Source organism: Melitaea cinxia, chromosome 7, assembly GCF_905220565.1.
Source record: "Melitaea cinxia chromosome 7, ilMelCinx1.1, whole genome shotgun sequence".
In the NCBI taxonomy this organism is placed as follows: Eukaryota; Metazoa; Arthropoda; class Insecta; order Lepidoptera; family Nymphalidae; genus Melitaea; species Melitaea cinxia.
Window position 1 is genome coordinate 1,807,029 of NC_059400.1, and position 13,461 is coordinate 1,820,489.

General features: G+C 31.5%; 1 protein-coding gene across 1 annotated transcript; it reads right to left on the reverse strand.

The window, feature by feature from the left end:
* Positions 1-245: 245 nt before the first annotated feature.
* On the reverse strand, positions 246-10,629 carry LOC123655082 (angiotensin-converting enzyme-like protein Ace3). The gene is made up of 4 exons (XM_045590920.1): positions 10,520-10,629; positions 10,285-10,425; positions 1,141-1,329; positions 246-613 (listed from the first exon to the last, which is right to left on the reverse strand). Exons 1-4 carry the CDS (start codon positions 10,627-10,629, stop codon positions 487-489), a joined length of 567 nt encoding a protein of 188 aa, XP_045446876.1. The 3' UTR covers positions 246-486.
* Between the last annotated feature and the right edge of the window lie 2,832 nt (positions 10,630-13,461).

The following is a 13,461-nucleotide window of genomic DNA, read 5'->3' on the forward strand; positions in this document are numbered from 1 at the left end:
CACACTAAACGCACCAATAGCATTTTTGTTTTCTCTGTCTGTCACTTATCGTGCATAGTTGTGGGTTATTGTGGGTTGTCATTATTTAATATTACATTATACTAAATTATATGATATAATATTCTATAAAATCAAATATTATATTATGTGTTTATTGTATAAACATACATACAATAATAAATCTAGAAAATTAAGTATAATTGTAACTTATTATTATTCTACCTTATAAGAGTAAATACAAGAGATATAATTGTTATTATATTGCATACAATAGTTGTTAGTAAAATTGCACGTTGAGTGTAACAAAATACATAAAATTACAAATAGGTAAAAGAATATTACATATGTACGTATTCATACAATTCAAAAACGGAATAAAAAACTGTTACATTTCAAACTACCCTCATTCACTTTCATAAATAAAACTAAGTATGTATTGTTATGTTTTTGTTTTCAGATCGTCGAGTCGTTTTTATAATAACTGTATCATCGTAAACGTATTCCAACAACAGTTATAGCTGATGAGAGGAGTAGGGTGATGAAACTGGCCATCCCCATGCCGCTGGCAGCGTTGTAAAAGCCACCGTAAACTTGAAGACCAGCAGTCTCAATGCTAGAACAGAGATAAAAAATGTAAATAAATTTACAAAGTTATTGAGTGTTTGATGAATATCCAGAACACAATTCTGTTCGCTCACAAAAAAAAAAAAAGATTTCAATTACATCGACTAGTAAAACAACGTAAGTAGATGGAAAATGAGTTAAGTAAATAGGCATTATTATAGATAGCTCAAAAATTACTTGTCCGATGTCGATTAAATTTAAATGGGACTAGAAAATTGATAGCCTTCTCCTTTTTTGTAACTAAAACTGGTTCTAAAGTGTTTTGTAACAAGTTCCTCTTGTAACTTAAATATTTTTTTTTTTTTTATATAAAGACAAATTTTTGTTTGTTAAATTGTTTATGATTCTTGAAAAATCAAGAAGAGTTACAAATAAAAATAGTAATTTTCTTCGAAAACTTCTTAACTGGTCTTCACTTTTCTCACTCCATCTCTTTTAACCCCCGATAATAAGGACAAATAGTAAAATCGCTTTTGTATTTTTTCTATCATATATTCATTTAATAAATCATCTTACCTGAATTTGCAGTAGTCCCCATCATAACTCCAGCCCAAGTACTCTCCAGTCCTGAGGTTCTCGCTTCTCAGCCAGTCTTCCAGCGGCCTGAAGTAGTCCCTCAATGCATCGCCATTAAGTCTGCCTTCACCAATCGTCTCTTGCAGGAGTTGAGACCAAGGTAGAGAGGAACCACGTTGCATTATACGTCTGGAAGAGGAGAATACTTGATGAGTCAGCTAGTGATTATATAAATATCAATCATTCAATTATGTCAATTTTAGAGCAAAATATTTATGTAGGTTTTTATTGGTTATTCGCATTCAGCTAGTAACATCTTACTACTGCTGGGCATAGACGTTATAGGAGATTATTAATGGCCAGCAAAAGTTAATTATACAACATCAAAAAAAAATTTTTTTTTTGAATTGCGAAGAATATTCTAGGTGCAATGTTAATCGTATAAAAAATAACACCGAACATGAATATTACGTCATTACAATTACATAGAAAGTTAAATTACTATCCTAATTAATCATTCGTAATATAATAGACTTATCTAGTGCGAATATCCTTTACTAGTGCGTAAAATTAATATATTAATTTTTTTATCATTAATAAATTTAATGTCGAGAGTATGCTAAAATGTAACACAAAATATAATATATTTGTTGAGCTATACAAACTTAAGTTTTTATCAGTATTGTTATAAGTGGTAAAGATTAATATGACAAATATATGAATGAATCGATGAATACTTCTGAATGATTTGAACCAAATTAAAAAAAGGAGTTAGCACTTGTCGTGTGTGGTTTCATTTAAATTTAAGCTAGATCTGAGTTAGTCGTTTTTGATTAATTATTCTATTCAATGAAAACCTACAAAATATTAAAAGTCTTTAGAAAAAACTTGGTAAGACAATAGTCACACCGTTTTCGAGTGTTGTGCTTAGCAATACAAATAGTGATTCATTTTTCATGACATGAATTCCTTTATAGAGATAAAGCCCCAATCTCATCAAACGTTGTGCCTAATCCGTGGTTTCGGTTCGTGTGGCCGGTATCCAGGGTGTTGTAATTAAACCTTTGATCGCCGCTTAGGCTTTGACTCGTGAAATATGAAAAATTGATTGGATTCACGTTATCGTACTATGTTATGTGCTTTGTATTAGACGATGTCTAATTTTATTAGGTTTATAAATCGTTTTTATTACACTCTACTTATGACTGTTATTAAATGTTGCCGATATTTCTTCATTCATTATCAATTTTAAATTGCTTAAAGTCGCTGATTCAGTTACTGATGTAGTAAACGAGTCCAAAGTCACTGGTTTATATCCATATCAAAATCCGCTAGCTAAATTAATTTAACCATTTTTTGTTTTAAAATTAACAGTAATATACATATACCTACTAAGAATTAAAATAGCTAATATAATAAACGCTTTCGAATTTAAATCGTGGCTTGTATCTAGGAGTTTTTAAGCGTCTTTGTCCTAAAAATTTATTTTGTGTCGATATTTTGTGTAAAATTTTAAACTCAAACATAGTCAGTAGAAACTTGGCACAAAAGAATAAATATATCTGCCCAGAATCAAGACATTTAAGTCACACACATTAGTCCAATAGAAAACAAAATTTTCTGAATAGTATTTCATTTGTTTACGGTGATTTAATTTATTATAATTCCAGATTGTTCTAGAACGATATAAACGAAGTAGGACATTTATAAAACCTCTTTTACGTAACTTATTCTGTTCACTTACTTGAACTAATCTCGGTGTCGATTAAACGTGAAAGTAGACCGATCAAGGAAGAGGTTTTGTTTACCAATTTGAATACGTAATGCATATCAATAGCGAGTATTGTTTTACATTGGTTTTCTAATGATTTAGAATACGCATTTGTATTACGTACTTCTTGTTTTTACTAATCATCTATATTATATAGAAAATATATGTACGCGAATAATAATAAATTAATTTTTAACGTTCAATATTCTCAGGATAAGGTTAAGAAGGTTGAAAAGAAATTATAAAATAGTTAACGTATACATACATACTGTACTGTGTGGCTACGGTACTAAAGAATATAGCCACCCCCTCTCTTTCCGTGGGTGTCGTAAGAGGCGACTAAGGGATAACACAGTTCCGCTACCACCTTGGAACTTAAAAAGCCGACCGGTGGCGGGATAACCATCCAACTGTTGGCTTTTAACAGGCCGAGGACGGGCAGCAGCGTCTTCGGTGCGACAAAGCCAGTACTGCGGTCACCAACCCGCCTGCCCAGCGTGGTGACTATGGGCACAACACATGAGTTCACGTTATTTTTGGCGTAAACTTGTGGAGGCCTATGTCCAGCAGTGGACTGTATAGGCTGTAATGATGATGATACATACATACTGGAAGGAAAAAAACATATAGGACATGACAGTACGAATTTCGCTAAGCTAATTTCAAAAAAGTAAATATTTTTTTGTCATTTTAAGCCTTAATAACGGGTCAACAAAGGTCCTATTACTTACTTCTTTGTTAAAAAGATAATTAAACTTTAGTTTTTAGGATATAAAAAGCATGTAGAAAGAATGTATGTATGTATGTATCTATATATTTGCACGTAAGTTTATCATAAAACTATACTACCTACCCTGTCTCGAAGTAATAATAAATTTATCCGTCATTTACTTATGTTGTCTGGAAAAAATGGTTAAATAGCCATAAGTCCGCCCATTGTGCTTCACAGTCTTTAACTATCTTTAATATGTTTAATGTTTAAAATGTAGTTGTGGTGTACAATAAAGTATAAATAAATAAATAAAAAGTAATACAAGAAAGGTAGTCGAAATAATAATCAGCTAAATGCGTATTATTAGAAATTAAAAAAAAATATTTGTCAGATATCAATTACATTTAAATGGAACTAACATGGACATGACTACCACCAGGTTGCAATTAAAAAAACATCGAAATCGAAACACCCAGTAAAAAGTTATGAGTTAACACATAAAAATACGGTTGAATTAAACCTTCTCACATTTTTGAAGTCGATCAATTAATATGTTTTGTAATAATAGAAATGTTGTTATTACTTAACATCATTAATTGGTCCATCGGTCCGTAATAGCAATTGAAATATTTATGCCCGTACGTAATTTTTATAATAAATCATATGAACAATTATTACCGTTCAAGTTGATTATTACAAAATCTTTACAGACTGACGCGGGTTAAAATAATTATGTGAGCTCTTCATATCCCTATGCTAATAGATTTTTTTTTAAATTAAGATAGTAAATTTGTAGTTCTAGCCAGAAAAGTCCCAAAGGGACTTTATGTCTCTCACTCGTACTTTCCAGAAGTTTCAAAAAGACCTTTCATCGCATAAATTGCTTGAAATTGTTTTAATTTACAATTGTTACTAACTGAGAAATTCTCAAACGGACTTTATGATATTTTTTACATCGTAACAGACGAATTCTTAACATGAGTAATTTCAAATCATATCAGAACGCTATGTTAGGTTAGAATTCGCCTTTCTACTGGAGTCATCTAATTCCAGGTCATTATTGACCAAGACTTAATTAAGGCACTCAAAATATGAACCAGCCCGACTGGGTTAGTACGTACCTTACAGAAGATCATAGCTAAATAATACTGTTTTCAAGCAGTGTTGTGTTGCTGTTGGTGAATAAGGTGACCAAAGCTCCTGAAGGGGATTTTGGAGGGTCGGCAAGACATCTATAAGCTACTGTAATCGCTTACCATCAGGTGAGCCGTACGCTTCTTTGCCGACCTAGTTGTATAAAAAAATGTTGGTATAATAGAAATAGAATCAAAACAAGTTAATCGGCTCATTTTCACCGAGCATTGCTCGCAGGAATGTAACAAATGCAACATCTAATGAACATCTCGATTGGTTATGTAAAGCTTAGTTTTAGTTACGGGTTAAGTGGTGCCTACTAGGTACGTAACTGCGTTCAACGTATAATATAATATGTATTGAAATAGAAAAAAGGAAAAACAAACTTAATGTCACTTTTTAACCGACTTCCTAAGACGGAGGAGGTTCTCAATTCGATTATATTTTTTTTGTATGCTACATCAAAAATTTTGAGTGAGCCGATTTTGATTTTTTTATCATCGAAAGTGGCGCGTGTCGTGTGGTCCAATTTAAATTTAATTGAGATCAATTTCAAATCAATTCACGTATAAATAACTTTTTTAATATATAAATTAATAAATAAATTTGTAAAGTGATAATTATTATACTTATTTAGTGCGAATTACTCGCACGGGTATAACTAGTTGAAGAATATTATAATTAAAAATTAATCTGCATAAATAAAAAAGAATCGCTGATATATGTCTACGCGTAAATTAAAAACAACTGCGGTATATTTAATAACTTTTTTATCCTTCTTGTCAAATTTGTATAAATGAAAATTTAAAAATAAATGTTAACTTGATTTGTACAATTCTAATAGAGTAATTAGAATGTCGACTAGTGTTCTGTTAAATTAGACGTACTTTAATTTCAAAGCAATAAACTCAAGACAGTCTAAACTTCCCGATTGCACCAGAGACCGCATTTGACTGGTTATGACTATTGTATATCCTTTTAGATATTGTTTATTTACTTAATATTAAAACATATAGAGGTACATGAATATTAAAATGTAATATTTACGTAATTATAGTATTTTGCAACTGACTATTGTTTTTTATTTAGAGAAATTTTTGATACTAGACTTTATCAAGCCTTTGGTAAATATGCAATGACACATAATGTTAGGTAATAAAAGTCGAAAAAAAAAATGTCGGATCTTTTTACTTTAGCTAGTTTATAGCATAGTTGTTAAAGAATATGACTACAACCTAATATCCATCAAGTGCTGTTTTAGTCTTTTATTAAAAAAATCATGTTTGACAAATAATCAAATTAATTTTATTTTTAATATAATTTAAATTATAGATTAAATTATAGCTAAATAAAATTTAAATTATAATTTAAATTATATGTAGGAATGTTCAGAAATAATCTTAGTATAGATAAATAGAATTTTATCATTTTCTAGTTACATTTTTGAGATAGAGTCTAAATCTCTTTTCTTCTTATAATTTTAAAATTACTTTTATTTAAAATTAAAAGTAAATCATGAATGCCTAATGGAAAAAGATAAGCGAGTCATTATCGCATTAGCGATGTAAATGTAAAGTATATTATAATACAACTAGCTGACCTGGCGAACTTCGTATCACCTTATTTTTTTCTGAAATATAATAATAACATAATATATCAAAATAAAATATAGCCTATCTTTTAAGTTGGATCGAACTGCACATGGTGTGCGAATTTTATTATAATCGGTTAAGTGGTTTAGGAGTCCATTGAGGACAAACATTGTGACACGAGATTTATATATATTAAGATATGTTATGTGTACAGCAACTACAAATATAGTGTGTCCCGCTTTAATATACCGTCCTACAAATGGAGAGAGAGTGAGAGAGAGAGAGAGAAGAAAATATTATGATCGTTTTTTTTTTTAAGTTTTCCTATGTCTAGTAATATACATATACAACCACCTCTAATTGCGTTTACTGCATAAAGCCGTCCAATTTTGGCCAAAAATTCTTACTGCATATACTTTCAAGATCTCCCATTTGAAGTACAGTATTATACATAATCTGTTACAAAATATAATCCAAGCTAATGTTAAACGATTTAACGTCGAAGCCCGCATGAAGCCCTTAAGCAAAGTGACCGCTTCCTGTCAGACGGCAATTGATCGCGTTTTATTTTCTTCATTTATTTCACACACGCCGATCTGCGACAATGGATTCACTTTCATAATTTATATGTTATAAACTAGTTGGGTCTCGTAGTTTTAGCCACAAATTGACAAATGTTTGTATTGATCATACAGATAATGTCATGTCTGTGCGTTTGTATTTGTATTATGTTTACGGAACCTCCATCCAGGATTTATTTTGGGATGTAAAGTACCCTTCAAGTCATTCTAGGGCCCTAACTTTTTATAATATAAATATAGTCGCTATCGCTTCAGTAGTTTTCCCTGATAGAGAGTCAAATATTTTATCCTTCGATAATATTCTTCTAAATTAAACCTACATACAAACGTTCGTATTTTTAGTATTGGTACTTATCAACTGCAGACACAGAGTACAGACACATTAATGTCATATGTCAATGTCAATGTATTACTGTAGTGTAGTAGTGTAGTCCTTATGGACTAAAACTCCATAAATAAAGAAAAAAAAATTACTGGATAGACTTCGCGCCCAGTTTTACAACACTGCTTATGTACTTAGCGGATTTTTCGATATTCTTAGACAATTAGACGTTATTATACTATTAAAAATGGATTTGAATCTGTGTAGTTATAAATTATTTTCACGCATTTCCCGTTGTCAACGATAGTCAATCTCGTTGCCCATTTAAGTGTACCATTTACGTAACACGATCTACCGTAATATACAATAAATGGTAAAGTGTCTGTGCGTTTATTCAATTAGAATAGACTAAGAAACAACTTGTACATTTAATAAAATTTTTCTTCTTTACAATTTTTTCAATAATTAACATACGTTTTGTTTCTCATTTTTTTGAGAAACGAAAGTTTTAGTAGTAACTTATTGCTGCCACGTTAAATTGTTTTGATTCACGGTCGTGATATATGGGCATACAGCTGATTGTCAGTGTCTGAGCGTTTGTGCAAATAACGAAAGTTATGTGTAGGGTGCTCGAAACATTAACGATAACTCTTGACATACGATTGTAATCTAGAAGCCATTGTCGATGACATTTTTTAGAAAAAAAGCAAATGGAGAATAACCAAATACTTACGTAAAACCAAAGGATATCTCTAGTCAACAATATTTGCACTTGTTCAAGAACGAAGGTCACAATTATACACGTTCATAAAATATTGATCATAGCCATTCACATGCCTCATGATTACAACAAGGAAATCCTGTAGTATGGGAGCTGAGATACATTCTCAGGGTCGGTGAGGAAATTTTTGTTATTTTCCTCTGTTTATTACGAGAAAAGTTTTGCTTTGAATGTTTACAGATCTTACGTTACTTTCACGTGTAGTGATTTTCTATATATTTTTTGGCAGAACTGCTCATTAATATTTTTTAAAATTGGGTTAATAAAACTAAATCTTCTTCCTAGTGTTGCTGTTATCTTTGTCATTGTTATCATCTATGAAGAGACGTAGCTTTTTTGTGTAATTGCATTGTTTTGACTTTTTTTAGTGATCGAATAATAGAAAAATTATGTGTCATCATCTACTCATACATCTATACTCATAATAAAACTACCAGGAGCAAATCTGTCTATTAAATATGTGTTGAAAACTTTTTGCAATACATTCTTATCTTCATATCGATTAAATTCTGAAACCACAATTTCCAATTTTTTTTTGTTTTATTCGATTTTTTTTTTGTGTTTTTTCAATTTCCAGCGGTTTCTTTATTCATTATACATTATTTAATATTATTAATCACATTAATCACCTACACAACATTCACGATTGCGTTAATACGTATTAGCAAAAGCTTACTCCGATTAGATTGGGCGTTTGAAACATGAAAGTTACAATTAAATATACTCTATATAAATTGAGATAAATTAGATAATAAAATATAATTTCAAAATAACGTGCCATAATATCCTGGTTTAAGTTGAGTAATATGAAAACGCGTCTCAAAATTATAGGCTCTGTGATATAGTTTGAAACAGTTGAGTTGTAATGTACTTGTTGTAAGTGCGGTATTCTATTGAATATGCAAGCTTAGTTACTTAATACCATATTTAGAACGCTTGCGGAATAGCTGAATATCGACTTTTGTACTGTTGAAATTGTAATGCTGCTACTAATCCTCAGAGAGTTAGTTCAATGATCATTTTTTTTATTACTAGGTCGATAAACAAGCGTACCGACGTCTGCATCACCAGAACATGGCAAGCGCATTACTGACCCTATCCCCAATCCCCTCTAAGAGCTCTGGTCACCTTACTCACCAACAGGAACGCAACACTGCTTGAATACTTTCAAGCATTATTTCCAGTATTATTTAGCTGTGATCTTTTGTGTTGTCGATGTACCTACTACTCCAGTCGGGTTGCTCCATTTTTTGAGGAGGAATTCCTGCGTACCCTAGTTAAATCCTAAGAAAGCTGAAAATTTTTGAGTTATTTTTTAAATACTAAGTAAGCTATGCTATACTGGTCAAGCTACGTCACCTTAACTTTCATAATATAAATGGAGACGTTTTCTTAGTAGAGGAATATGGCTTAGAGCTTAATCTGCTACGCTGCTATACTATAACGATTACGACTGGAAGTATGACATTCTCTAAGAAGCTTAGCATTCTTTGTAAAGTACAGAGGGGAGACCAATGAGAACAATTAATTAGACCGAAAATAAATATCTTTCTAAATACATATGCATGTTTACTCTGAATAAAATAAATTCATTATTATTTACTAAATAGACATGATTAATATAATTTATTACTGTAAATAAAATAAATATTACTAACAAGCTCAACATGACCAGATTTTTGCCAGAATTATACAAGTTTTTTTTTTATGCCGAAAGTGTTTTATAATACCCAAAAAAAAAAAAAATGCAATTTAGACTCGTAAAATAAATTAATAGTTCCGCCATATTAATAATTATACGTAGATAAATACCTGTACTAGTTCTGTAGCATGTCGTCATCTTTATCTAGTATATATAATTCTATACTTATTTTACTTATTACGCACTTTTCCAAAATGTTTGACAATTTTTTTTTGTACAGGTCTAAAAATACTAATTACATATAAACGTTATTCACTAATCTTGATTATATTATACTTAATATATATTTTTAAAATATCTGTCTCTCTGTTCGTTGTTGTTTGTTTTGTTTGAACTCGCTTCATTTTTGAATATTCTATTACTAGTTAAATACTACATTACCACTGCGTCACTTAAGCTATGGTTTACGACAAAAAATGGTAAAGTCAAAATAATCGCGTTGTTCACGCGAACGAAATCGCGGCAAGAAGCTAGTATTTAATAGTAATTTGAATAGAACCTTCAATTACATAATAATATGGTAAAATAAAACTTATGTGTATAACTCACGTTAAAATTCTTCCAGCCTCCGGGTTCCGGTAGATGTCGCACTTGTGCAGCGGGCGAGACGGGTCACCAGGGATGAACTGGCCCGTCCTTTCGCACAAGGCGCGGTGGATCTGGAACTGTAGGATCGTGCTGACGAAGTATCTGGAAGAAAAGGATATTTTTAGAAATTATATTGTACACATAAGAAAGTTACATATAAGTATTATGTGCTAATATATTTTTTGTGATTGTGGGCCGTCCTCCAGCCCTTTGACCGACGATCTTACTTAAGATTGTCTTAGCATGTATGCGGAAAACTGGGATGTCTTGCGCGAGCTTGGCTCTCCAAGGGCTCTGCCTCTGCATATGTCAGTAGTTGACTGTAATAGGCTGGAGATATTTTTTAACAACGAACAAATATACGCCGTGGCTAATATATATATATTTATATAACTGCATAAATATATTTTTGTATTTGATTATAGGTTTGTTTTCGATATTCCTCAAAGAATATTCAAATAAAACGATTGTGCTTAGACCACACGACTGAACACAGGTTCACAGTTACAGGTTCTGCCAGATTATTAGCGTTTTTGGCAGCAAATTTTTGAAAACAATGCAGAGGCACCTACTTTGCCTATTTATTTTAATTCTGTTTATGTATTATATTTTTTTTGTATCAAATTTTATAAAATGTATCTGGTTCGCAACGAACCAGCGACCTTAAATCCATTCATTATTTGGATTTTAGACTGGTTCACAGTTCAACTGAACTGCAATCGTTGCCATTTTTCGTCTATTAAATTAATTTACAATCGTCGATTACTGATCTTTCATTGAAGATATCTTGTAATTGAAGAAAAATTGTAAATGTATAAGAAGAATTCTCTTAAGCGAATATTTTGAAAACTACGAGTAGTATTCATTTTAAGTAACAGTGTTTAGCAAGTTTCAAATGAAATATTATTACTATAAGCTATCGGGATTTAGTGGGACTAGCTATTAAAATATCTTTTATATTAAGAGGTACGAACTACAGACCCACTTCACCCATCTGCTTAACGGATGAATGAATGGAAAACTATTCTGAAGCTAGATAATATAAGCTACAAAGATGTTCGAGCTTAGTAACGCTTTGCTGTTTGATACTGACTAAATTTGAAATTTTGAAACGACGCATTGACAAATTGCAAAACAATAACTATTCCATTTTATGTTTTTTTTTTATTTTATCAAAATCTAATTCAAAATCAGGTGGTAGCTTCACGTTAGCCATAATTAATCTGTACAACATAGGTTAAAAAGTACGCCATAAAGCCTTATTCATAAGTGAATTTTTAATTCATATTAGCATTAATTAATTATGAATTTAACATATATAGTAACTACTTAATAAAGTATTTATGAGACTGCCTACATAATAGTATATATACGGAGCTGGTTAGTACGTAGGTACGACATAATTAGTGAAGTGAACTGGATAGACTTACGTTAAGGACGCTATCACATTTTTCACTCGCTCAAGTTTAGGTATTTAAATCGCAACACAATAACATTACGCGTACGGACACATTGATACCGCTATCTGCTCGATTTTGTACCGACGTAACTAATCTTGGTACTTGAAAGTATTAATTTTTAATTTTACTGGTATTGATTAGTAAATTTAGTTGTAAGTTTAAAGTCGAACTTGGTAACTGTTACTAAGTACCTACTATTCACGGAACCTCTCCCCTACTCTGTTTATGACGATGTCTTTAGGCGTCAGGGTATCTACTACTCGTTCGTCGTACTATACAATAAAATATAATAGATAATAATACGCTTATTTTTATAATTCAAAATCACATACAATTTTAAGTTATATTATTATAGTTTTAACATAATAATAATATAAACATAACATATTTTACGTAAACAATCTATACAAATAAATAAAATTGGAGTGTCCTTTAGTTATATTAAAATACTGCTTTTTATTAAATGCATACGGATGTATACACGGTCCATATACCAAAATAACATTTTTCCAATTTTTGTCTGTCTGTCTGTCGGTATGTTCCGGCTAATCTCTGAAACGGGTGGACCGATTTTGACGGTACTTTCACTGGGATATATCTTATGCAATAAGGAGTAACATAGGCTGCTTCTATTTTAGAAATTTATTTATTTTATAACTCTGCAAACGGAACAATGATGATGATGATGATGAATGTAAATTTAAAATAAAATAATTTTTAACAAAAAAAAAACCGACTTCAAACAGGAAACTTCTTCAATATTATAAAATATTTATTTAATCATTTCTGATTAACTAAATCAAAATACGAATTACTTTGTACTAAGTAAGTTTATTTTTCACTTTTTAGTTTCCTGTTAGAAGTCGGTTTTTTTTTTGTTAAAAATTATTTTATTTTACAATTTTTAGTGATGGGTAGACCTAACAAGGATGCTTTTTCTCTTGTGTCGGGGGTCCGGAAACATACACAATACACAAGCACAAACACCCAGATCATGACAAACATCTTATATGGCCAATACAAATGTCTGTCCTGCGCGGAGATTGAACCCACTAACGCCAGCGCAACAGCCAGTGCTGTGACCGCTGCGCTAACGCGTCGACATACTATGAGTAAAGTTCGCTATCAGGTGCACGTAATAACAACCGGGACTGACAGCCTAGCGTGTTCTCCGAGGCTAGGTTGGGAGAACCACAAGGATTAACAACTAGACTGAAAATAAATATTTGTATAAACATAAATATTCACTCCAAGCGGGAATTGAACCCGCGACCGTCGGTGTTTAGGCGCCGCCGACACGGCACATGCACCATTATATCAAAGCGGTCGTCAAACAGAAAAAGGTAACTGCTGTAAATTGTTGAGAAATTCCCTCGAGTGTTTATGGGCTCCATCATCAAACCTGGTCCTGTGACACAGATGACCACACAGCAGGTAATTCCTCGAATATCTTTCGTCTCCATCATCAGACTGTAATGGCACTTGTAGCTCATATAGGTGCAAAGTTCTCATCGATAGAAACGAATTAAGTTCAAACAGCAGGTAATTGCTATAAATCGTTAAAGAGTTCCCTCGACTATCTTTTGTCTCCATCATCAGACTGTAATGGCACTTATAACTAATACAGGTGCAAAGTTCTCATCAATAGAAACGAATTAAGATCAAAAAGCAGGTAATT

Coding starts and splice junctions, on each gene's coding strand:
- LOC123655082 (XM_045590920.1), bottom strand. CDS start 10,629: ATGCAGAGGCAGAGCCCTTGGAGAGCCAAGCTCGCGCAAGACATCCCA. Junction 10,426..10,519: donor GGTCAAAGGGCTGGAGGACG/GCCCACAATCAC, acceptor CTTTTCTTCCAG/ATACTTCGTCAGCACGATCC. Junction 614..1,140: donor GGGGACTACTGCAAATTCAG/GTAAGATGATTT, acceptor TCTCTGTTCTAG/CATTGAGACTGCTGGTCTTC.